General features: G+C 45.2%; 3 protein-coding genes across 5 annotated transcripts in view; 2 read left to right on the forward strand and 1 right to left on the reverse strand.

The window, feature by feature from the left end:
- The window catches only part of LOC134483588 (uncharacterized), a 37778-nt gene extending 26309 nt beyond the window's left edge, over positions 1–11469 (forward strand). Inside the window, exons 1-6 of one of the 2 annotated variants that reach the window (XM_087595719.1) lie at positions 7472–7667; positions 8695–8854; positions 9320–9463; positions 10097–10263; positions 10975–11080; positions 11199–11469. In XM_087595719.1, coding sequence (XP_087451845.1) covers positions 7541–7667; positions 8695–8854; positions 9320–9463; positions 10097–10263; positions 10975–11039 — 663 coding nt within the window. In that variant the 5' untranslated portion in view covers positions 7472–7540 and the 3' untranslated portion in view covers positions 11040–11080; positions 11199–11469. Of the gene's footprint in view, positions 1–7471; positions 7668–8694; positions 8855–9319; positions 9464–10096; positions 10264–10974; positions 11081–11198 lie in introns of those variants that run through there. The other variant, XM_087595720.1, reaches the window with a different exon arrangement.
- LOC147998961 (disks large homolog 5-like) overlaps positions 1–26930 on the forward strand; it is a 133020-nt gene that overhangs the window by 37129 nt on the left and 68961 nt on the right. The gene's annotated exons all lie outside the window — the stretch shown is intronic.
- LOC147998963 (disks large homolog 5-like) lies at positions 19712–24436 on the reverse strand. Of its 2 annotated transcripts, none has more exons than XM_087595857.1 (5): positions 24291–24436; positions 23066–23225; positions 21727–21870; positions 20932–21094; positions 19712–20217 (listed from the first exon to the last, which is right to left on the reverse strand). In XM_087595857.1, the coding sequence occupies exons 1-5, from the start codon at positions 24370–24372 to the stop codon at positions 20188–20190; spliced, it is 579 nt and encodes a 192-aa protein (XP_087451983.1). In that variant the 5' UTR covers positions 24373–24436; the 3' UTR covers positions 19712–20187. The 2 variants fall into 2 exon arrangements, with proteins under 2 accessions (XP_087451983.1, XP_087451982.1); XM_087595856.1 differs by having other exon boundaries at positions 24258–24385.

The following is a 26930-nucleotide window of genomic DNA, read 5'->3' on the forward strand; positions in this document are numbered from 1 at the left end:
GCCCTTTAGGCTCCCAGAGCTGAGAGCATTGACCTTTGCCTTGTTTGTGAAAGAGGTGACTGACCCCTGTGCTCAAGGTGGCCTTTCCGTGCCCTTTAACCCATAGCATAGGTCTCTGTGCCATCCTCTCCCTTTGCTGTGGTGTGCACTTCCTGGTACATTTCCGTTAGCTCTTGACATTTCCAGAGCATTGGGTCTTGCAAATTGAATTTGCATGGCACCAGGAATAGACCTGATGGCAGGGTGTAGGACACTCCCTATGGGGACCCTGCCCAGGGGCATAAGCTTACTTTTCCAGTCAACTCCCTGAACAGTGAGCCTTTGTGGGACAAGGTACTTCACGACATGACTTGACCTCTCTGCAGTGCACCCAATCCCTGCTTGGCTCAGATGTCCCCCAGAGAGGTTGTGTGAGTGTCCCCAGTAGAGGCAGCACTCTGTGTGGTGGCATTGACATGGCATCCAGGAAAGTCAAAACCAGAGGGACATGTCGGGCAGTTGGAAGCAGATGTCTGCGTCCATGGAGAGAAGGATGGGCTAGACACTCCTACAGGGGGTGAGCTGAGAAGCACTTCCTTGGCTTTTTCACAGCCGTGTAGGCTGCATGCCATGCTGTGTACCCATGCTGTGCTGAAGCCCCAGACTTTGAGTCTCCCACAGCTGCTGTGTCCTGGGGCCAGGGTAGGATTAAGCAGACTTCAGCAGGAGAAAGGTGAAAACCCTGGTTGCGGGGTTGGGATGGCACAGTCATAAAACTCCTGCACATGAGGCCCCTGACTTAGAGCCGTATAGCAGCTGTGACAAGCCAGCTCTGGTGACACTCATCTGCAATGCCAGGCCATGGGGGGTAGAGGCAGTAGGATCAGTTGTTTAATTATCCTTGGCTACACGGCAAGTTCGACGCCAGCCTGGGCAACTTTGTCTATGAAAATAAGACAAAACTAGGTCTTGACTCTAAGCATCACTGCCTGTACCTGGCACGGTTGCCCCACCCCAGGTAAGAAACCCCTCTGTCCAGAGGCCATAACTGCAGGAGACCCCTGGCCAAGTGTCTATACCGCGCCTTGTTTGACTGGACTGTGCTGAGGACCAACCACACTCTCAACAGGAAGGACATGGGAGAGGCTGTTTCTGTGAGGTCCCAGGCCCTGAGACGGCCAAGAATAAACCCTGTCCTTGGGAAAGCCATGGAGACTAGGAACCCACGGGATCTCTGCAAACACCAGGGCTGGCAGAGGACTCTGATCCTCTACAGCAGCTGCTCTCAATCTGTGGGTTCTACATCAGAGCTCCTGCACACCAGACATTTACACTACAGTTCCTCACAGTAACAAAGTTACACTCATGAAGTAGCTCTCCAATAAGTTTATGTTGGGACGACAACGACATGAGGAACTGAAATAAAGAGTCACAATTTTAGGAACGGTAAGAACCGCCATTATATAGGAACCCAGGCATCTGCACTCGGTGTCTGGAAGTGTGATAGGCTAGACTTCACCCTCAGCGATGCCAGCATGTGGGCACCAAGCCCAGGTTCCACCCCAATGCTTCCTGGATATGTGCAGGCCTGGTTCCATCAAGAAGTAATAAAGGGACCCTTGGCAAAAAAACAGTGGGTACCAAACAGGTCAGCAAAAGACATCCCCTCTTCTGCAACTCCTCTCAGGACGGCTAGTCTTCCCAGGAGGCCCCGGCTATATCAAAACCTTGTCTCACAGTGCTTGCCCATTGGTGTCTTGGCCATTTTCAGATTTGAGGACTTTGAACAAAATAGCTTCCAGCAGATTTGCATCAATGAATCCAACAAGTAGTTGCAGTCCTACTTCACCCAGCACATCTTCAAGCTGGAGCAGGTGAGAGTGGACACCTATTCCCCAGCCCAGCCCAGCCATCACCCTGAATGTCAGCTGTGTCCCTCAGTATCAGCAGGATGGGGCCTGGGCACCATAGGTTCCCCAGGACCTAAAGCTATGTCCTTGAACTCAGTGCCATGCTCAGCCCTTCCAGCCTCTTTCAACCCTTCTGGAAGCTCAACTGCTCCTCTAGCAAGGCAGCAGTGTGCACATTCTGTCACGTCATTTGTGTGTGTCTACAGGAGGTCAGAGCCTGTCCCCTCTGGTCCTTTCTTTTGCTGTATTTGCCTTTCTGAGGAGGCAGCACCCACAGGTATGGGAGGCAACCACATGCATATTCTGCAGCCATGTCTGATTCCTCTGAGGCTCAGTCCCACTTACACACCTACCCTCCAACCTCTACCCTCCATGTCACCCCTGGGGCTCTGTAAACCTTCCTGCTTTCTGTCTTTATATAACTGGTGACACTGCAGCCCTCAGTGGTGTCATACAGTGTTAGTTTGTCTTTGCACTGCCTGGAGGTCTGACTTAGGAGAATGGCTACCATTCTCATTCCTGTTCAAGGATCAGAATCTGAATCCTATGTAAGGCTGAATAATATTCCAGCACATGGCTGGGCCATGTTGAATTCACACAGTCACCTATGGATTTTATGTTTTGGCTTGTAAACACACACATATAAGACTCAAGTGACACCCAAGTGGAGAATTGCTGGAGTCCTCCATGGCTTTCTGAACTGTCTGAGAGACCATCCTGTCCACAGTGTATAGGGCACCATCTACTCATAGCTCACACAGCATGAGAAGATTAGTGAGGGTTAACCTGGCTTCTCTGTCTCCTACTTTCTGCCACACTAGCCCTAGCATCTTTCTGTATTGCAGTGAATGTTTAGAACCCAGGAGGATGGCAGCTTCCTTGCTCAAATATAGCAAGTTCCTCCTTGCCTGCTTTGAGACTGAGTCTCATGCAGCCCAGGCTGGCTTTGATCTCACCATTAGTTATGATGGCCATGAACTCCTGGTTCTCATGCCTCAGACGTCTCTGAGCGCTGGGTGACAGGTATGCACCACTCTTAAGTCCTGCCACTGGGACAAGAGTGAGCAGAGCCAGCTCTGAAGCACACACTTTGCTGGTGTCAGGGATGACTGACTTATGATCCTGTCTTCCTTGCCCATGGCCCTTCTCCTTGGTGCATGCCATCCTTCCTCCCTGTGACTCATGGGGGACACCAAGCCTGAGGATGTCAGGAAGAAGTTTACTTACTTCACTGGGTTGGAGGCTGTTAGGTTCCTGCGTCAATAGGTGCGATTCAAGCTAGAAGGTTTGTGGCATGAGAAACTGGAACAGAACTGGAATGGCAGGAACAATCGTCACCTGGCTCTGAGAAGACCAGGTGGGCAGAAACTCATCGTTGGGCAGGTAGTGAGCTCAAGACCAGGCTGGGCATTGCTCAGCGCATGTGAACAGGTGTGCTTACATGGACATGTGTTTCCCCCACATGGTCACCACTTATCCAGGCACGGTGAATACTCCAAGGAGCTTTTTATGTTTTAACATTGTGTGTGTTTGTGTGTCCATACATACATATACACACATACATTCGTACATAAACACGAATACACGTACCTGAAAACACATGCATATACATGACTATACACATTCATGCTCATGCACAGATATATACACACCTACATGCATACACACATACATACACACACATACACACATACACACATACATGCATACACACATACACATATACATACACACATACACACACATACAATACATATACACACATACAAATACACCTATACACACATATAGACAGACATATACACACATATACATATACACGTATACACATACACGCATACACACATTCATATCCACACGTACATACAGACATATACATATATACTCACATACATGTAAGCACATGAGTGGAAGCCAGAGGACAGCTTGTCCCTTGGTTCTCTCCTTTTTACCACGTGGGTCCTGGGGATTGAGTCAAGCTCATCAGACTTGACAGCAAGCCCCTTTAACTGTAGAGCCCTCTCATTGGCTGCCAGTTGCCTCTTTCCACAAATTCTATCCATGGTGGAATGTTTACAGTTGTTATTCTCATGATTCCTTCAGCAATAGCGCAGACATCATTTACACTGCATTAGGAGTTATAATTCATGTAGATGTCAGGAGAGCTGGAGGCGTGCATGAAGAAGAGAGCCCACTTTCAATGTCATTATGTGGTATTGCCTTAGGCCCTTTTATACACTCCCCTGGCTTTGTCTGAGTATATGTTTGAGGTCTCTCTATGACTGTGCAAAGAAGTAAGAGATAGGGCTGGGCCACAAAATAGGAAAGTACTTGTTCATCCAAAAACAAAAACAAAAAACAAACAAACAAACAAAAATAGCTCTAGGGTTAAATATTGGTGCTAGTACTGAACTACACAGCCAGAAGGTATTTTTCTAAGTAAATAACACAATATTGGGGATGACAATATGATCAAATATCCTACAACATAAGTTTGCAATGTTACCTACATTTTATAAATCAAGTCTGACCACCGTTTTGGTTGTTTCCAATCCTGTCTGAGTGCATCATCACGGGAATCCCAAGGAAAATCAGAAATGGGTTCTTGAAGCTGTTGCACAGGGCCAGTATAGACCTAAATACCACAGAGGAAACCTTGATTCTTATCACAAGGGATCATTCACCATCCCTCTTGTCACATAACTTATGACAAGAGGTCACCTTTCCTAAACTTAGCCTTTTTCCCGAGTGCTGCAGAAGGGAAGACCTGGTGTCAAGGGGTCTGGATTCAAACCACAGGACACTGAATTCATTTAAATAGGTGTAGTTTATTAATGCACACACCAATACAGTTCAACCAGAGCAACAGCTCACAACTGTGTACTGGACATTGCTAGGCCCCGCTCATTGCAAAATCCACATGGGCTGGTGCACAAGTGTTGGAAATGCTTCGGTCTGTGGGCCCTGACTCAGGCCATTTTACACATAATTGTTCCTATTTTCCTTGAATCTATTGGGTCCTATGTGAAGAATACACTTGGGGAACTTGTTAAGATTAACAAACCTCATAACATACAGAACATAACAGGGTATGTGACCAGCACCACACAGTTCAACGTCAGAGTTTTTTGTTCTTTGTTAGTGTTTTTCTTGGCATCCATGATGTGGAGGCGTATTACAGAGCAATAGGAAAGAGCTGGCTGCTGTGTAACAAATTCACTGCTATTAAGGTAGGTATGGGGGCAAGACCTCAGCAATAGCCCTTAAGATCGGAAGGAGATGATGTGTTTAATAACTGAAAGGAGCTGCCTCAGCTGTGTTTCTCTGCCTGCTCAGTGCCCATTCAACATCACTCTGTCCCTGAAGAGGAACTCAAGGTCTGCCCCCAGCTGCCTGTGAGCCAGGAAGAGGCACAGAAAGGCAAGGCCACAGCACTGGTTTCCAATCCCTCAGTAATGCTGGATTTCCAATAATGTACTTGTATACACAAATACACTGTGGTAAGTTGCAATAGATACTAATCATTTCTCACATAGGGCAGCAGTTGATTGCCTACAACTAATTCTATTAAAAAAAAAGAAACCTGGCTCTTGTAGAAATATATAAAGAAATATCTAGGATGGTGGGGGATGAATTCTGCCATGGACTGAACTCGTGGAAGTGGGGTTGGGAGAAAGATGCTGGTTAAATAGCCCACCAGGTTCACATTGTGTCAACTTGATTTAATCTAAGGACAAAGAAGTGGAGTATCTCTGATGGCTTTCTTCTAGTCCCTTTAAAGCATCACTGGGGTTTGAACTCAGAACTTCACACTTCTTGATGGGGCAACTACACTCAAGGAAGCTTAAGACTGTCATAGGCACAGTATTATGCTATATATACAGAGTAGATAATACTAAGATGTTCAGATGTTGATGTCCATTTGTATGCACTCTTAATGTGGACCTAAAAAAAGAGAGATCAAGGTCCTTAAAATAGAAAGATCAGTTCCAGTTGTTTTCTACCATTCCAAACAGAACGACTGGTAGGGAGAGAATGGTAAATAATCGAGAATTCGTAGATGATGCTTTGAATGAAGTGTGGATTTCTGTGCTGGTTTAAAACAGGGTCTCAAGTATCACATGTTGCCCTCTACCTGGCTGGCCAGGATCACCTTGAGCTCAGATAAACCTCCTTTCAGTTTGAAATAATTAGGCTTAAAAGAGTGGCCTCCAAGGACTGTGCACACAGCATTAGCCTTTCACAGTTGAGGTGTGTAACCCACAACTATAGTTTTAGCCATGTTTTTCCATGTCTACCAGCTATTTCAGATTGTTGCTGTTCTATGCCTGACAATCAAGGATGCAGAAAAATAACCTGATACAGAGTAAGGACATGGTGATCACATCTTTGCCTCTTCCGTACATACTGGATGAGGTTTGTTAAAATTCCAATATTGCAAAAAGCTTTATATAGGGCCCATCACATTAAGGGTCACTATGCACTGTTCTATCTAAAATGGCCTAATCAGAACTGACTCCCATATAACACTTCCTGCAATCCTCATATGAGAAGCTTGAGCTTTTAGTTTTGACTTTGTCTTTTCTCGTTCTTTCTTATTTTTTGCTATATAAGTTGAGACAAAGGTAGTTAAGGCCATGAATTTGCCCCCAAAATTTGAACTATGGATGTGATCAATCAGTGTTAGTGGGTGCATTCTATAAAGTATTCATTTTTTACTATTATAAATGTGTTTTACTATGATAAATGTGTTACTACTTTTGTGTTTGGTGTGGTGGCCATTTCCCAGTGTACAGGTGCTGGGACCTTGCTCTATCCACTTAATGATGTTTATAGCCTCATTTTAGACATTTCTGTGCACCCTCTATATCTCTTGTTTATTTTATTTTTCTGATAGAAGCTCATGGTACATCTTACTCAGGCCTGTGATCAGTGCTCCTTTAGCGACATTGGTGCAGAGAGCAGAACCCCACAAGCAGCATGAGGTTCCCTTCACTGGTGTCTCCAATATTGCATTTTCCTCTGCCAACTGGTCTCCACACTTTTCCTAGCACCTTAAAGACTTCAACTCTTTCTCCTAAGGAATTTTCTGGCAATTGTCGATTGCTAAGCACATGACTTCATGAGTGTTCCCCTAATACACACGCATGTTGTAACCTACCATGCAGACTATTTCTTGATGTGATATAAAGCACCTGTACATAATGAGACAGGAGAACTTTTGACTGCATATTCAGGCTGGTGTGAAATCTCAGGAAGGTTTAATGGCTAACATTGGTGAATGAGGACAATTTGAGTTAGGATGAGACATTTTTTGGGAAAGATTTGAAAGGAAACATTCATTTAGATGCATAAGAATTACTAAGGTTTTTATAATCAAGCCTTGAGGAAAATTTGGCTTTGGAAGCAGGAGATGCTCAGTGGCTCTGCCCCAGGAAAGTCTCCTGGAAAGGGCACCTCAGCTTATGCTCAGTACAGGGAGAACATTACCAGGGAGGCAAAGTCTGCTCCCCATGACATCAGCTGTCCCTTCTTGGACATTCTATTGTCTCCTAGAGAGTTCTGGAATCCTCTGTGATGTCACCAGTGTTGTAGTGACGACCAGTGCCCTAGTTTCTCTCAGTCTGAGTCTGGCAGTTACAAGCTAAGACATGTTTTCCCGTCTTCGCAAGCGTTTTGGGAGGGGGAACGTCGATTCTGGAGAGACTAGAGTGAAGGAGTCTGGCCTTTCGTCTCAAAGTAATGATGGACAAAGACAGCACTTCTGGGGAATGTGGAGTAAGTTCTGGGCAGTGTATTTTGAGCTTCCTGCCAGGGTGGCTGCAGGCTTACGCTGACCTTTCTAGCAATGGGCCACAACAACTGGAGCATCTGAAAAGGAATTGAATTTCCATGAATATCACAATTCCTGAAAGTCAGGATTTCATAACTTTAGTTTCCCCATCCCCACTGGGACGATATGGTAAGGCCAATGCTATTATGCTGTGGACTTCTGGTCTTTACTTTTCAGTTCATTTGTTATGTTACATTGATATAATAACCTCATCAGTAGTCATGGAGGGTCCACCTTTTCTGAGTTTAGACAGGGCAGCAATGTATTTCACTATCATTGCTTCTTTAAATACAGTGGGTATCTGACAGTAGTAACAGGGAGAGATTGTGCTCCAGGCAATAACCTTATGTTCTTAGACCTCTGATTTCTTCTAACTGGCAGGGTCATCGTTAGCTTTATATATTAGAGTGTGTGTTACAAACATGTTTCTAAAATACCAAAACTATTTGGATCGTGTAGACCAAGATTCAGCCTGTAACCTATTCGCACTTCTGGGGCATTTGGTATTTCACATAGGGACACTGATAAGTCTGTTGAACATATCCTCCCCGGAAATGCGTTTTAAATCCAAAGTTGTTGGCTTAGAGTATCAGGGTAGGGCATCTGAGTGTCTCCAATCACTCAAGTTTTCTGGATGGTGAATTTATCATCTGAGTTCTGAAGCCACAGGAGTGAGGGTCCTGAAACCAAGCTGTACCCTGTTCAGCTGATGATAATCCTGGAGAAGCCATCTCCGTGGTACATGTAAGCACGTGATGTCCGGCATAGGGAACACCTGGCTGCTTATGTCTCTTGGTATCTATAGAGTAGTGGGAGAACTGAGATCCACTGAGGAGGCATCTTAAGCATAGATCAATCGCCTAGCAGTGACACTGGGTTCCTGGCTTATTCTCCTGTTTAGGCCTCACTGAGGTCTATGAACACTCTATGCATTCTCCCCATGCAGGTTCACTTGTGTTCTTCTACCTACAGACGCTGGGAGAGAAACATCATCCCCTGGCACTGAACTAAGCGAGAATCAGGCCAAGAAGGAAAAGGAGAGGCTGATTAAAGAGCTGCAGCTCATTACCGAGGAGAGAAATGACCTGAGAGATCGCCTGAGGTTTCTGACAGAGAGATCCATGAAGAACAGGTATGAATCGCTCCAAATGCTCTTGTTTCATTCCTGGGTCTGTAAGGTCACCTTCTTATCCTATTAAGGTTTTGGGTTCTAGAAAGCTGTGCCTCCCTAACCACCCTGTGCTAAACCTCACCTCCCATATAATGGAGATTCAGAACCTGACCCTTCCTGAGGAGTGAGATTGAAAATGGACTCATCTGCTTCCATTTATTTTAAAGCAGAACTTGTGGTCTGAATGAAGAATTCAGGGATAAAGTCAGGGAGAGTGAGTTCCCAGTGTGCATTTGCAAAGCCCTTGACAGCTGGTGGCTTTGCAAGATTGTAATTGCAGTGAGTTTATGGTGAGTCTCTGTACTTGCTAGGCAGGTGACTGAGTGCTGGAAGATCCAGGCAGCAGCCTGGGGTAATTTAGGACCCACCCTGAGTTCATATTATCCTAAATGCCGATGTTCATTGTATTCTATCATTTGGGGCCAGGTCACACTTCAGGCCAAATCCATATTATGAAGACCTGGAGAGAATGGAGGAGGCGGTCATGTCAATTCTGCACAACTTAGAGATGGAGAACACTGAGGTCCATGAGAACAACCATAAGCTGAAGAAGGAGATTACCTTCTCTAGGTAAGTCCTGGTCAGAAAGGCTATCACTTGTGGAATGGCCATTTCTGACTTTCTTTGTTCTGGATTGGACGGTCTTCAGCTCTGGTTCTATCTCTTGTGCTATTTACCCATCAGTGTTCCAGGGTCATTAGGACTCAGTTTTCAGTTCCATAAAAGACTGTTCCTCATCCCAGGATTGTCGAGGCATCTTCAAAAGGCTCTAGAGAGAACAGCACTGATTGAAGTCAGCAGAAGTTTATTAGGCTGACCTGGACCTATGGTGTCACACCAGGTTTTACAACACTCAGTGCGTGGACCACATGGTTAGCATGACCTTCTCTTGGTTCTACTGACCTCTTTTGAGGGTGTTGGCCCAGTACTAATTCATGTTGCCCCCATGCATTGGGCTTTCATGGATAGTTGTGGATCCATGTTCTTTCTCAGAGGTGTGGACACTAATTGGTGTCAGGCCAAGCAAACAATTTATTATTCCCCGAATTAACTCTTTATGTTCTGTGCAGCAGCCTTATATGTATCAAGATGCATTTTATTAAGTCTTCATGGGTATCTGGGACCTGGTAGAGTTAGTGGGACTTGGGAGTAGGAATGGGAGAAAGGGCCAGCATGATCTTACTATGCAGACTGTATTTCCAGAAACCTGCTCAGCCAGCTCCTGATGGAGAACACATGTAGGAAGAAGTTGGTCCCACTGAAGCAGGAGAGCAAGGAGGTACATCTTGATTGTGCACTGAACCAGAAATATTTGGTTGACTTTAACAAGAAAGATAAAGACCATCAACGGACAGAACCAGCATTATCAGGTAGGGACCTGTTAGCTTAACAATATCTGATAAAATTTGCCAATTTGATACATCTTTGCTTCTCTTACCACCTTTCTAATTTACACTCACAACCAGCCAACCACCTCATGTAATGGAATTGTTCATTGCTCTGCCTATGCACAAGTATTCTGGGAAGTTAACCACTTTTCAGAAACTGAATTATTGTGCAAGCATATTTTGCTGCTCGTTTTGAAGCTGCAGTCTAGAAATGGTGACAGATGAATAACATATCATATTATTGCATATCCATGTGATACATTGGATCCTATGTAGAGTTTTGAACAAGTTCTTCGTTCTTTGACAAATGACACTCTGTGGTCATGTGATCTCTTGTGTAGGACGCACCTTTGGGATAAGAACCAAGTGCAAATGTCAAATTAGTACTTGTCATTGGCTTTATCCTTGGTGACATATGGACATCTCCTTTCTTCCTGCAACCTGATGAGGTCTCTTGCCATTGCCCTGTTCTTGTTTTGCACTGGTATAAGTCTGGGTCCCATATTGTCAGCCCACATTACTGTGAGGCTCTCTGGAGATTTTGCCCTGCCCACAGAGTTAGCAACAATGATATCACTTAAAATGTCCATGTCGACTGTCCAATAGAACTGAGGTGGTAGAAGGCAGCATTCTGACAGCTGGCTTGCATTTCCCCACCAAATCAGTGTCTGAAAAACTGCCTTCCTCTCCCAGGTCTCAGAAAGTGCAAGAGAGCTGGAATTGGACACACAGCAGTAAGAGAGCTTCCTGAAGAATAAGTTGCTTTCTCAGGAGTCCCTGATGACCAACATCCTGAATGGTAACAACATTTTTTGGATGAGTATTCATCCTCTGAGTTAATTTGTCATTTCTTAGAGACGCTAAATTTATATACCACTAAGCCAGCCTGACTGATTGAAGTCTTACTTTCTTCTCAGAAAACAGCACTTGAGAGACAACTTGGGGGACCGCCTTTCATTATGTGGGCTAGAGGAGAAACAGCAATACATCTGTGCTTCTAAATGTTCCTTAAGAATATGCTTTTAGAAATATTTTTGTTATGATTTTAATTGAAGTTTTCTTTTTGTTGTTTCATATTTATATGTTCTTGTTACTATTTTTACTTTCAAATATTTTTAAATATTTTTATTCATTTTAATCCTGTTTTGTTGTAAAAATGTATTTGTTATGAATAAAAATTGAATTCTATCTCTTGACTCTTAAGACCATCATTCTTACTCAAGGGTTCTGTCCCCTCCTGTGGACTTAGAACTGACAGCTACACATGGATCTCTGCATGTTCCATGGATCCTGGGCTAATAAGTGAATTCAAAGTCACCAAGGGGTACTCAGTGTGACAGTGTCTTTTGTGTGGAGAATGTGGCTGTTCCTCGGACACACACTTTATGATGTAATCACTGACACACTTTACCCAATTGTTAGGGTCCATGTGGTTCTTCTGAGAGAGCAGCAGGTGCTCTACCCTGTGAGTCATCACCACATCTCCTGCAGGTGGCTTTTGTTATTCCACATGAGGTGCTGTATTAGGTGGACAGGATCACCTATGATTAAATAGAGAGATCTCAGGAGATGTGTGTTCACAGGGAACTTACTGAGCTGTGCGTGCTCAACGTGTTAGGTTGCCGGGCATCCCTACAGGGCTCTGGTGTCCCCACTGCTCATTGTGGGTCAGGATCGTCCTCCAGCATCACTTAGTGTCCATATTAGAGCAGATCATTCACCTGTTATCAATGATGACCATATGTATTCTGCACATCTGATAAAATACAGAATAGAAACTAGCTTCTTGTAGGCCAGCTTGGCATAATCAGTTTTTTGATTGTTAGCAAGAAAATTATTGTAATCTAAGCAGTTTAGGAAGGAACCTCAAGAGCATCCATAGTGAATGCTGCCTATAGCTGTGAACACAGGTTTCTTTTGGAGAGCAAGCCTGTGCAAGCCCAACCGAGGTGGGACAGTTCAAGCTACCCTTTTTCCATGGCCAATCTGGGATCGTATTGAGAATGTATTTTTTCCAGGTGACTGATTTCCAATTTGTGGAATTCATCTAACTTGCTGAGAGTGCAGGTGACTCAGAGAGTTAAAGTACAGAAGAACCAATCCAGTATGTCCACAAAAGCTTGCTGTCACCCCAGGGCTTTTAGAAGCTCAGCAGCTAGAGAAGCAATGTAGTATTTGGTTATTCTCATGCTTAGGTCTAGTCATTCACTATAAGCTGACCATGACACAAAAAGTGTCATCTGTGTCAAAACTAGTTGTAACTAGATTTACACCACACTATCACATCACTACCGTATTTGAGGTTCTCAGTTACTATCTAAGAACCTGGAAGAGGCCTGGGTCTTGCTACACAAACTCATAATTTATGTCTTCATGACACTGTGTGCTTTGTTCTGTTGATGCTACCATTGGCATACAATACCTTGGATACTTTGTGCTGACATCTGTGACATGAGACAATAGTTCATGTCATCCTATCCTGAATAAAATGTCCTTAGAGTACAGTGTAGTGGGAGGGGCCTTCTTTTCCTGTGAGATAGCAAAACATTTCCAGTCTTCAGTCAAGTCTGACAGCCATTGTCCAGTACCTGTCTTGAGTTGTCCACATTTTCAGCTAAGAGTCTTCATCCAGGCTGCTCTATAATTCTGTAGAAGATTAATAGGGTTCCAGCCCTAGGATTTAATTCAGTGTGACTGCACTTGCCAAACATGCTCAAAGCCCTGAGATCCACCCTAGCCCTCTGTGCTTTAGAGAAAGAAAATAAAGAACCACATTGCAGTTGAAGTTTCTCATCCAACAAAAGGAGAGCCTGCATAGGGCCTTTAAGTAACTCTAAACCCCAGCTTCTGCCCACAACTCCCTCCATCAATTCCATGATTGGTGTGTTTTCACTACTACTCACTTTCTTCTGTGTGCAAAGAATGTGCACCATGTCAGTAAGTGTGTGTGTATGTGTGTGTTTGTGTGTGTGTGTGTGTGTGTGTGTGTGTGTGTGTAGTCCCTAGTGAAAACTGTCGAGATACATGCAGACTCATGCTACTACTGTCCCATGGCACCTTGCAGGGAACCCTGAAATGGTGGCTACTTTAATACAGTCTAAACCGGGTGTGCATGGTTTCTGTAAGGTCACCACTACAGAGAGCAGGAAAAGCTTCAGTAGTCACATGGATGTGATCAATCAGTGTTAGTCATGCCCTTCCAGCATGGTAGACTGCAGGTTGTCTGTCCCCAGCACTTTGCTCTCTTGTGCCCAAACAATGCCAAGGTCAGGGCCGTTGAGCCGTGAGGCAGAGGCTCACCACCCTCAGTGCTGCCTAAGACCCCTAAGACTGTCTCTTTTGGGTGTGTGCGTGCTGGACACTCATGGATCCTGAGATCTCCGCAGCTGAGGTGAAACAGTACCGGAGCCATTGCAATGTGGGCACACATTTGGTTTTGAAGCTGGGCCACTCTTTGACTTTTATTGAGTGGAGAGACAACTGTTGGCTGAGCCTTTGGTGAACCGGATGGCCCCTGGCCACGTCAGCAGTCAGCAGTATCAAAGCTGAGCAACCAGTGTTTTATGTTTCATTTTGTCATCGCTGGTCAGTGTTCTGATGCCACAGCACATGGCTGGTCTCAGTCTCCCCATGTGGCCACAATCCCTAATTGATATTGCCTCCACTTCCCAAGTGCCACTGGGATTTCTGTAGAACCCCTAAGGCAGCAGCAAGCAGGAGCTCCTGACTATTCCCTCCCTGCTCTCTGGATCTGCAAGTCGTTCTGTGTACATATGGCTATTCCCTCATATACTCTTGATGCCATGATACCTTAATAAACACTTGAATCATGCCCTGATGGCCAGTTTTTAACTGCTACCTGACACCATCTATAATCGCCTGGGAAATGAGGGACAGTCTGGATCAGACTGGCCTTTGAGCATGACTATGCGTGACTGTCTTCGTTGCTGTGGGAGATGCCAGGCAACCTCTTTTCTGATCCTAGAGTCCCTATACCCAGCCACTTGTCCCCTCTACAGCCATACCCTACTTCTGCTCCTAGGCACTGTCTTGGACTTCCTTCCCTCAGGTGGCTTCTCTCCTTTGGTTGCTACAGAAACCTGTTATGAGGAAAGGAACAGGGAGTTAAGAGTTCAAAGCCATCTTCCCACTGATGTTCTTTCTCAGAGGTCAGTGGGACACTTAAAGAGTTTTGTGTATACATTTTATTAAGCAAGGGACAATCATGCATCAGACACAGGAAACTAACAGCACATCTACTGGACCTCCTTCAACACCTGGGCATCTCTTATGGCCTGTGCTTCTGTGTGCTGAAACCTGGGGACCAACTTCCTGTGGGGTTTCTCAGGGTGACTATGCACATTACTACACTGGCGTAAATCCTCAAAACTCACAAACATCAACAGGACTGCCACAGGAACGGTTCTACATCAACAGATACCACAGATCAGCAAGCAGAAGCATGGGAGGGTGGTGCTGTGGCTCACACACTTCTCTTTCCTCACTAGGGCAGGTGACCCGCTGAAGAAAACAAGGGGGCAGCAGGATAGAACAGGAAAACTACAACCCAGTCCTTGCATTAAACACCCAAGCACATTTAGACTAGAAGAGAGAAGTTTGCCAAGAATGAGGGCCACTTTGGACATCCATCATCAATAGCCCTGGCTGTCTAGGCCAGCATCAGATCCAGCAGTCTCCAGGCAGCTTTCCGCCAGGCCCTCAAGGGTGCTAAGAGCATTAACCATGAAAAATAGAACAAGATCTCTGCCTCTTGCCTGACTGACAGCCAAGCATGTGTATGCCCTGGCTATGCTCATGCTGGGACCCCTTCTAGATATTAAGATATAGAGACCTGATAGTTGATTAGGACCCTGTTCGAAAAGGAAGACACCGGATATTTCCCTCTGGCATCCATATGTGCATGCATGGTTGTACAAGCTGGTAGAATCTCTCTCTCTCTCTCTCTCTCTCTCTCTCTCTCTCTCTCTCTCTCTCTCTCTCTCTCTGAAAGTTTTGAAGCACAGCAGAAGAATCTCTGGGACTCTAAGCCTGAGCAACCTCATCTGTGAGCCACAGCTTCTGTGTGAGAGCTCCTTTGTGTGAGAGGGGTAGGGTGACTGAGGAAGTTTGCTGGTGTCCATCCCTGGCCTGCATGTGCATGCATACAGAGACATGGACACATGCACATGCTGAGTACCCCTCATCCAATCCTGAAATCTGAAAACATTGAATTTCAAATCCAGGCATTCTCCTAACCTACACCTTCCCTCAGGAATTGGAGATGAGGCCTTGCAAGAATCCTCAACCAGTGAGACTGGCCCAGACCTTCTGAGATCCATTCTGCCCCAGGAGAACACAGCAGGTGGTATCAGGACAACACAGAAACTCAAGACTCCAGCCTGATGCAGGGACCGCCTGCTGGGTTAGAAGACTCAGCATCAGGTTCCTGAAGGAAAACATCACCTCTGAACACACAGGGTCGCTGTGGCTATGCCTTCAAGGCATCTTCAGCAGCAGCTTAAATGGACTAGGTATGACTATGGGAATCTGCCTGCAGGGTGATGTGAGAATCCTTTTGCTCAGGCTTGATCGCTAGATGTTGCCACAGAAAACCTTGAACTCTTCTTGGAGTACAGTCCAGGCAGAGCCTGAACACAAAACATTCTGATTATGAACTGAGTTTAACAGATAATCCGGATCCTGAAGGCCACAGGCCCAAAGGTCTGCACTGTAGGGGTGAGGCATCACTGCAGGGATGACCACACAGTGCAGGGGTGAGGAGTCACTGCAGGGATGACCACACATTGCAGGGGTGAGGAGTCACTGCAGGGATGACCACACAGTGCAGGGGTGAGGTGTCACTGCGGGGATGACCACACACTGCAGGGGTGAGGTGTCACTGCAGGGATGACCACACACTGCAGGGGTGAGGTATCACTGCAGGGATGACCACACACTGCAGGGGTGAGATGTCACTGTGGGGATGACCACACACTGCAGGGGTGAGATGTCACTGCGGGGATGACCACACACTGCAGGGGTGAGGTGTCACTGCGAGGATGACCACACAGTGCAGGGGTGAGGTGTCACTGCAGGGATGACCACACACTGCAGGGGTGAGGTGTCACTGCGGGGATGACCACACACTGCAGTGGTGAGGTGTCACTGCAGGGATGACCACACACTGCAGGGGTGAGGTGTCACTGCGGGGATGACCACACACTGCAGGGGTGAGGTGTCACTGCGGGGATGACCACACAATGCAGGGGTGAGGTGTCACTGCGGGGATGACCAGCAGTATCCCAGCCTTGGCCTGGGAATAGCCATTGACACCCACACTTTCTGGGGCAACATTGTCTCCTGAGGATAGAGTCAGGCCAGGAGCAGCAACTGATGTTCACGAGGGACAAACTTTCTTCACCTCCTGCCCATGCTGGCCCTAGGATCTGGGCTTTTTTGGTGACATGAGTGCTGAGCCTCCCAGGTAGATGGGTTTTCAGGGGTCAGGTGGTGATTGTCACCAAAGATATCCATAAGGATAAGTCATACTGTACTAATTCCCATATTAGATCCCTTCTCACAGGTCACAGAGGCCATAGTGGGTCCTAAATGTGGAGTCAGGTTCCTGTGCACTTTTGAGGAGACTGGTCAGACATTTAGGCTTCGTGATATTTTGTTGGCATTATTTTGGGGGGTATTTTATTTTTACTGTTGGGGCCAAACCTGGGGCTGCCATGTGGAGGGAAAAGCTTTGCCAAAGCTGTAGATCATCCCTAATAATAAACTCCTGAATTCTCCCAATCCTGGAACTATCTAGGTCCCTCACATGATGCAACCTTTGGGGCATTCCTCACATAGAATCATGGGGTGGACTGCATCCCAAAGCGAGACAGTGGGAAAAATTCCCCAGTGTCTCCCTGTGGCTGTGACGATGGGAGTGCTGACCAGTGGAATGCAGGCCCCATGTGAAAGCCTTTTGGTTTCTACTTGAGTGGAATCTTCACCATGCCTTTTTTTTTTTCTAGAAACACAGGTTGCCCTGGAACTTACAGTCTTCCATCACCCTGACTCAGTTTCCCATGACTGGGATCATAGGCTTAAATTACTATGCCCATTTTTCTTTTTTGTATTTATAAATCTGCTAAAAAGCCAGAAGGATCCAGAATGTAAAATGGTGCGGTCCAAGGCATTTCCAACAGGGGATTCTTGACCTAGGAGTATCCAGACCAGTGTTTATTGTGTGGCTACTTCATTCCCATAACAGCTTATATTTGACAAAGAATTCCAAGTTGTGATATCACTGGGCAGCAGGTGATATCCCATACAGCAGGACTGACTCAGGTTGTAATTAAGGCTGGAGAAACTTACTAGGACCCTGGTAATCCTACCACCCTGGGGCCTTTAGATAGCCTTAATCTGATCTTCCCCCCTGTGCTATTAATCAATTGCTCTTGAAGGTAGATTTGAATTTACAGTCACTGTGAGGCAGGAGAATTAGGACCCTACAGTCACTCTGGGCTCCATAGGAAGAGCCTGTTTCAATAGTAAAAGAGGTCACCTGTGAGTTCTTACTGTCTTCCCTGAGGCCTTACTGCTGGAGTTAGACTAGCTGTCTCACCAATTGAAGTAGAGGGCAGAATGCTGGTGCCTTCTATAGTGAGGACTAGTGACAGATGGTCTATGGAAATTCTAGAAAGGTCTACAAGTATTTATGTCCTGTGCATGGGAACTGCTGGCTTCCCTGTGTCCTTTGCCTTTATTTTGCAGTCCATGGGGCACCTGGAAATGTCCCCAAACCAGGCTGTACACAGGGCCTGTCCCGTGACTCTCACTTGCACTCAGAGCCTGCCTGATAGTCATAGGTCTGACAGAGTCCTGACACCTGCAGAGACCACTATAAGGGACCCTGCAATCCCCACACTGCCCATCAGTGTCTATAATGTCCCTATACGACACTGAGACGGTCTAAGCTCCTTCCAATCTTTATGCTGCATCAGAATCTGACCATGGCTACTTTTGCTCCTCTCATACCCACACTAGAAGCCCTGTACCCACACTAGTCCCAGCTGGCCTGTTGCCTACTGACATCTCATGGACTCTGCCCCAATATTCCCTCTTTGCCTGGGTCCCTGCAACTGTGTCCAGTTCTGCCTGCTTCCCTGCCTCCCCTCTTCCATTTTCCAAATGGCCACATTGACACATGGGTTTCTGAATCTCCCACTCCTCGGATGCTGGGAACAGGTTCATTCTTTGCTGTTTGAATGGTTGTCCTAACACTGGAGGACCTTGCTTCAAGTAGTGGCAGTCAAACCTGGTGCTGATCGTGTCAGATCTGTCCAGGCTGTCTGTGTGACTGTGGAATGCGCCTCTGTTTTGGCTGAGTGTTATTTACCTCCCTCATGGCCATGTGATAACCAGACCATGAGCATGTTCATTGTTAGGAAAGAAGGGTGTGGAGGACATATGCTCCTCACCCTAGCATTAGTGGAAAAAAGACATAGGTAGATGCTGCATTCTAGACCATCCTGGGCTATAGAAACTCTGCCTCGAAGAATGCAGGTGGAGCAGGGCTGGGGTTCAGTTGGTTGCCTAGCAGCCTACCACATTGAGCAGGCACTGCTCAACCACCTGTACATACACATCTCCTGAGATCTCTCTCCTAAATGGGAGGTGATCGTGTCCACCTAGTACAGCACATGCCCTGGAAGGACAAAAGCTACCTACAGGAGCTGTGGTGATGACTCCCAGGTTAGAGCATCTGCTGCTCTCTCAGAAGAGCCACATGGTCCCTAACAATCATCTACAATGGGGAATGCTATTCCCTCTTTTGGATCATAAGGGAAATGCACTCAGGAGTGGACCAGACATGCATTTGAAAAAAAAAGATCCATTGAGTTAAATGATAAAAATAAATATAATCAGCAACAATAAAAAACACAGCATATGAATGATCAAGTGAAACAGCACCTATAAAAACCTATTTCCCAAAATGACGTTGATGGTCATTATCTTTGTGGTTTAATACTAATGCTGTATTGTAAGAAAAACTGAGGCACATGGTTCTCGATTAGGATTATTCTATAATCCTTTGTGAAAGTTGTCATTTTTTCTGCAGCTCTACAGGCATGAGTGTGTGTTACTCAATATCTGGTGCACACAGTCAATAAGGAATGTGTGTTGTAGACTGATATAGACTAGGATGAGCAGAAGACAATACAGCATGGATACAGTATGTCAGTGATTACATCATACAGTGTGTGTCCATAAAAAAAGTCACATTATCCACACAAAAGACACTATCACCCTGTGTACACCTTGGTGGCTTTGAATTCCCTATTTACCCATGCTGCCTGGACCATGCAAAGATCCATATCTAGCTGTCAGTTCTAAGTCTACAGGAGGGGAAAGGACCCTTGAATAAGATGGTCTTAAGAGTCAAGAGTTACAAATCAATTTTTATTCATAAGGAATACAATTTACAAAAAACAGGCATAAAATGAACAACTAAAATGGTATAAAAAATGAAAAACAGTAACAAGAATATATAAGTATGAAATAACAAAAAGAAAACTTCAATGAAAATCATAACCAAAAACATTTCTTAACAGCATTTTCTTAATGAACATTTAGAAACACAGTTGTAGTGCTGTTTCTCCTCTAGGACAAGACGTCAAGGCAGTCCCCTCAGATGTCTCTCAAATGGTGTTGTCCGTATGAGAAAGGAGAAGGACCTCAACCAGACAGTCTGGCATACGGATACATAAATTTAGGGTCTCTATACATTAAGGAAATTATCTGAGAAGAAGAATATTCCCCCAAAAAGTCTTTGACTGTGAGGATTGTCGTCACAGGGAACTCCTGACAGAGAAACTCACTCTTCAGGGGGCTGTCTTCCTGGGATCCGTCCTATGCCATGTCTCCTGCAGTTTCTGAGACCTGGGAGGAGAAGGCAGCTATTAAGACACTGATTTGGTGGGGACATGCATACCAGCTGTCAAGTTGCTGCCTTCAGTCCCCTCAGCTGCATTGGACAGACAGCACTGATCTTTTCACTGAAATCATTGCTGATATCTCTGCAGGCTGGGAACATCACCAGCAACCCTCACAGTACTGTGGGAGAACAAGCTGCTCCTCAGACTCTACCAGTGCAAACCAAGAATGGGGAAATCGGGAGAGACCTAATTGGGGTGCAGGAAGAAAGGAGAAGGCCACATGATACCCAGATCAAAGCCAATGACCAGGACTCATTTGCCATTTGCACTTGGTTCTTATCCCTACAAGGTGCTTCCAACCATAACATGACCCCTGTATGACCTTTGTCACACGACCAAGAACTCGTTCAAAACTCTTCATAGCATCCAATCTGTGATAGGGAGATGCAGTCATATGATATGTTATTCCTCTGTCACCATTTCTGGATTGCAGTTTCAAAAAGGGCAGAGAAGTATAATTGCCAATAACTCAGTTTCTGAAGAGTGGTTAACATCCCAGAATACTTGTGCATACACAGAGCAATGAATAACTCTATCACATAAGGTGGGTGACTGACTGGGTGTGGGGAGATTAGAAAGGTGATAGGGGAAGCAAAGATGTATCCAATAGGCAAATGGTATCAGACATTGTTAATCTGACTCAGCTGCTTGTTCCTACCACATTTTGCTGGGTCTGGAGGTTGCTGGCCTTCTCCTGTTCATCTTCATCATTCGGGTTCAACTCAAACAAATATCGCTGTAACTCCTTGCTCTCCTGCTTCAATGTGACCAACTTCTTCTTCATACATGCCTGGTCCATCAGGAGCCGGCTGTGCAGGTTGCTGGAAACACACTCTGCATAGTAAGATCCTGAAGCCTCTTCCTCCCATTCCAACTGCCAAATCCCACAAAGTCCACCAGGACCCAGATACCCATAAAGACTTCATAGAATACATCTCCATACATGTAAGGCTGCTGCACAAACAGCAAATGGCCAATCCAGGGAAGAATAAATTGTTTCTGTGACCCAAGCACCAATAAGAGTCCATGTCTGTCCAAAAGAACAAGGGATCTACAACTACCCATGAGAGCCCAATGCATCGGGACAGCATCAATTAGTAGGCAGCAAATAAACACAAGAGGACAGTATGACCAAGGGAGGTCATGCAAACCATGTGGTCCACACATTGAGCTTTGTTAAACCTGGTAAGACCCCAGAGCCGCAGGTTGGCCTAATAACACTCTGATGCCTGAATCAGTGTAGTTCTATCCAGAGCCTTGTAAAGATGCATAGACACTGTGGTGAGAAGTCACAGTCTCTTAAAGAACTGAAACTGAGTCCAAAAGACCCACAGCACAGTGATATTTAAACAGCAGAAGAATTGGACCCAGAGCTGCAGGCTCTCCAGTCCAGAACAAAGAGAGGCAGCAATGGCCATTCCACAAGTGATGGGCCCTTCTGACCAGTACTTACCGATAGAAGTTAATCTCCTTCTTGAGCTCCTGAAATTTCTCACGATGTTCAATGTTCTTTGTGTCTAAGTTGTGCAGTAATGACATGACCTCTTTCTCCTTTATCTTCAAGTTTTCATAAAATGGATTTGGCCTGAAGTAGGGGCTGGCCCCAGGAAGATAGAACCCAATGAACATCGAGGTTTAGGATTATATGAACTCAGGCTGTGTCCTGTACTACCCCAGTCCTGGAAGGACACTTTCTGAATTCTACATATTTGAATTCTTCAGCTTCAGAAACTTGGAATTGTGTGCCCAGGACAACAGAAGCTAAGCACCCAGATAAAGGGTTCCCTGGCTCACTTTTTTCAATCAGGAGGGCTGGATCTGCATTCAAACCTGTTATGCTGTCAAGAGCCTAGGCCACAGAGCTTACCAAACCACACACACACACACACACACACACACACACACACACACACACACACATCCAGAAACCTCTGATTTCATTTTTCCTGTTTTGACAAGTGGAATGCTACAAGCCGAATAACTAATATTCTAGAGGCAGACAGTACACATAATTCTGGAGATGAGACCAGATATTGCCACAAACTTATAATCTGCTCAAGGCATACAAATGTATAGACAAATGTGACCACACAGGCAAAGAACTGTACTGTTGAAAGTGGGGCTTCCAAAATAAAGTACTTACACCTCCATGAAACTATTATACAGGTATATCCTGAGGTCAAAAAACAGACCCCTAAATTCCAAGGGTGGAGGGACACAGAAACATATAAAAGTTGTGCATATGCATGCAGACCTGTGCACACACAGACACACAAACTGGGACACACCCACAAGAAAAGAAAATTAAACAGACTCAGACAATGAGAAAGAGAGACAAATATGGAAAGAGCACAATGAGAATCATTAGAAATGTATGCACCATTACTGTCTCAGTGTTTAAGGCACACAGACAAGAAGGAACAGGCCAGAGCCTCAGGCCTTCTAGTTAAGCATGGAGATGAACAATGTGGGACCTGTTACCTAAGGGTGCTGCCATGAGATGATAGCGTTCAGTCACATTCCTAGCAAGTACAAACACTGTCCACAAACTCACAGCACCTAGAACCTTGCAAAGCTGCCACTTGTCAAGGGCTTTCCAATTGTACACTGGGAACTCATGCTCCAGTGACTTTATCCCTGAATTCTTCCTCAGATCACAAGTTCAGATTTTCAACAGGCAGAATCAGAGAGTCCATGTCCAAACTCACTCCTCAGTAAGGGTCAGGTTCTGAATCTCCTCTCTATGGGAGATGAGGTTTAGAACAAGGTCCTTTGTTTGGAGCAATGCATACCTCTTGTTCATGGATCCACCTGTCACATAAAGGAGGCGATCTGTCAGCTCATTTCTCTCCTTGGTAGTTAGCTCCAGTTCTCTATTCAGCCTCTCCTCTTCCTCGTTGTCCTGCACCTTGTTTAGGATATTTTCAGGGGATGACGTCTGTCTGCAGGCCGCTGTAGGTAGAAGAACACAAGTGAACCCGCATGGGGTGAATGCATAGAGCATACACAGACCACAGTGAGGTCTAAACAGGAGAACATGCTTGGAAGCCAGTGTCACTGCAAGAAGTTTGGTCTGTGTAAGAGGCATCCTAAATGGATCACAGTCCCCCCACTACTATATAGAGACCAAGAGATGTAAGCAGCCAGGTGTTCCCTATGCCCGCCCACACAGGCTTACAAGTACCAGAGAGATGCCTTCTCCAGGATTATTATCAGGTACGCAGGCTACAACCTGGTTTCAGGACCCTCACCCCTCTGGTTTCAGAAGTCAGATCATCAATTCAGCATCCACAATGACTTGATTGATCAGGGAAACTCAGATATCCTACACTGTTACTCTAGTCCAATAACTTTGCATTAAAAAGTCATGTACGGGGAGGACATGGTCAACAGACTTATTAATTCCCCCTACTGAAATGACAAATGCCCCAGAAGTGCCAATAGGTTACAGGCTCTTTCTCTACCTGCTCCATATAGTTTGGCTACTGTAGAAAAATATCTGCCACACAGAACCTCTAATATATGAAGGTAAGATTGGCCCCGTCAGCCAGAGGTAGTCAGAGGAGTTCTAAGAATATAAGGTCATGGCCAGGAGCACAGTTCTCTCCCTCTTACTACTGTCAGATAGTCACTGAATTGAAAGAAGCAATGAAAGTGAAGTACATTGATGCCCTGTTTAATTCAGAAAAGTTATACCCTCCATGACTCCTGGTGGTGTTATAATATCAATTTAACATACCGAATGCACTGTAAAAGTAAAGACTAGAAGTTCACCCAATAATAGCATAGGCATTGCCATATCCTCCATGTGGTTATGGAGAAACTAATGATGTGAAAACCTTGACTTTCAGGAATTGTGATAATCATGGAATTCAATATCTGTGGAGATGTTCCAGTGGTTGTGGCCCATTGCTATAAAGGCCAGCTGAAGGCCCCCACACTCACCCCTGAGAGGAAGCTCAACATACACTGCCCAGAACTTACTCCACATTCCCCATGTCCTGTGTCCATCATTACCGTTAGGTTTCGTTTGCTTCACTCTAGACTCTTCTCTATCAACATCAACTCTCCCAAAGCGCCTACAAAGATGGGCAAACATGTCTGTGGATATATCCTTTGGACACTAAGAGAAAAAGTAGGGAATTGGTTGTCACAACGATACTGGTGACATCACAGGGATTCCAAGGTCTCTCTAGGAGACAATAGAATGTCCACGAAGGGACGGCTGATGTCACAGAGAACAGACTTTGCCTCCTTGCTAATGTTCTCCCTGTACTGAGCAAAAGCTGATGGACCCTTTTCAGGGGACTTCCCTGTGGCATAGCCACTGAGCACCACATGCTTCCAAAGCCAAATTTGGCTCTAGGCTTGATTGGAAAAACCTAAGTCATTGCTATGTATCTAAATGAGTGCTTCCTCCCCAATCCCTGCACAGAAGTGTTTCATCCTACCTCAAATTCTCCTCAGTCAGCAATATTACCCATTAAAGATTACTGAGAAATCACACCAGTTCCTATAAGTAGCCAAAGAGGTCTCCTGTCTCATCATGTGCAGGTGCATGAAATCACACCCAGAAATAGCCTATAGGATAGGTGGCAATGTGGGTGTGTGTTATAGGTACAACCTGAAGCTTTGTGCTTAACATTTGACAGTTGCCACCAGATTCTTTAGGAGAAAGAATTGCATTCATTATGGTCCTGGCAACAATGTGGTGATCTGTTAGGAGAGGAAACTGAAATATTGGATCCACCAGTGAATGCACCCTCAGACTGAGTGTGGGGCTCTCCTCTTTGCACTTAAGTTACCAAAGCAGGATTGCTTACAGGCCTCTCTAAGCTATAACGTGTGATTTCATCTGAAAAATAAAATAGTCAGCAGATGTGGGGGGGGGGATGCAGCCAAAGGAGTAGGAGAAGCCTAGAGACATAACTCAGTGGACAGAGTAAGAAACAAGCATCTTCACTCCTGTTTCATGGATCACCCCACAAAACACAAAAGCATGTATCGTACTAAAAAAAAAAGGCAGTTATTTTATTGAATGCATACACTAATACTGTTTACAGTATTAGTAGCAAAGCTCAGATTTTGGGGGCAGATCCATGACTTGAACTATCTTCCTGACAACATATAAATCAATCAATCAATCAATAAATAAATAAATAAATAAATAAGAAAAAAACCCACAAAAATAAAAAACACAAAAAGCACAAGCCTCTCATGTGAAGTTACAGAAGAGTGATCCAGTGGTCACTTCTGACCAGGCCATTTTAGCTATGACAGTGCATAGTGACCCTTAATTTGATGGGTCCTATATAAAGCTTTGTGCAATATTGTCATTTTAACAAACCTCATCCAGAACATACATAACGACACAGGATATGATTGCCATGTCCTTGCTGTGTATCAAGTTATTTTTCTGTGTCCTGATTGTCAGGCATATTACACCACCAATCTGAGATGGCTGGTAGACTTGGAAGAAAGTGGATATGAAAGATCCCCGTTTGATATCAGTACAGCCATTTCTTAAGCATGAGAATCTTTTAAGCTGGCCCTCGCTTAGCCCCTAGACGTTAGACAATAGACCAGAAAGTACAGAAAGCACATTCCCACCCACTCTCTAGGAAGCTGCCCGACCATAAGAACAGAGGGTATAGAAAATATTTACTGCAGGGCAATTACAAGACAGGAAACATCTCTGGGAAGCTGACTGATCACTATAGAAGTGAGATGTCCTTGGTACTGAATGCAGCTGTGCTATAGGCTGACATCGCTATAGCCTTGTCCTGGGAACCCCAGAACAGAAACACCTGCCAAGACAGATATCCTTGGTCCTTGTCCTGGGAACCCCAGGATAAGAAAACATATATCAAGTCAGACATCCTTCCTACTGAAATAGCTACATTGATGTGGTTACGGCCTTATCCCAGGACGAGAAACATCTGCCTAGTTATCCTTGGCACTGAAATAGCTGAGCTAATGAAACTGTGTGATCATAAATGACTGTTTAAGCTGTACATTTCTGTTGTTTGAGGCTCCTCACATCCCTCCTCGTGAGGACCGTGTCGAGCCCCAGTGCATTGGTATCCCAAAGTAAACCTCTTGTTTTTACATCAAGACTGAGTCCTGTGTGTTCATGGGGTGGTGATTGTCCTCAGGACTGGAGCGAGAGTCTCCTCTGTCTGAGGGTCTTTCAGATAAAGCTATAGTTGTGGGTTACACACCTCAATTCTCATTGGCTAATGCTGTCCTCACAGTCCTTGGAGGCCCCTTTGTAAGACTACCTGTTGGAAAGTAGAAGCAGCTTTATTTGAGCTCAAAGTGAACCTGACGAGCAACGTAGAGAACAAGATGGGGTAATTGAGAACCTGTCTAAAACCAGCACAGAAACCCACCCTTCATTCAAAGCATCATCTACCAATTCTTGAATTTTTACCATTCTCTGCCAACCAGTCTTTCATTCAGGAAAGGTAGAAAAAAACTGGAAATGATCTTTGTATTCTAAGGACCTTGATCTGTCTTTCCTTAGGTCCACGTTAAGAACAAATGAAATGGGTATCACCATCTGAACAACTTAGTATCACCTACTCAGCATTTCTAGCCTAATACTGTGCCTATGGCAATCTCAAGCTTCCCTGAGTGTTGCTGCCCCAGCAAGAA

Source organism: Rattus norvegicus, chromosome 19 (assembly GCF_021556685.1).
Source record: "Rattus norvegicus strain SHRSP/BbbUtx chromosome 19, alternate assembly SHRSP_T2T, whole genome shotgun sequence".
NCBI lineage: Eukaryota > Metazoa > Chordata > Mammalia > Rodentia > Muridae > Rattus > Rattus norvegicus.

Excerpts from the sequence above, each read along its gene's own strand:
- LOC147998963 (XM_087595856.1), bottom strand. The coding sequence starts at position 24,372 with ATGTTTGCCCATCTTTGTAGGCGCTTTGGGAGAGTTGATGTTGATAGA. Across the intron at positions 21,095-21,726 it reads AAGGAGATTAACTTCTATCG|CAACCTGCACAGCCGGCTCC; the intron begins GTAAGTACTGGT and ends GTGTGTTTCCAG. Across the intron at positions 20,218-20,931 it reads TCCAGACCCAGCAAAATGTG|GTCTCAGAAACTGCAGGAGA; the intron begins GTAGGAACAAGC and ends TTCTCCTCCCAG.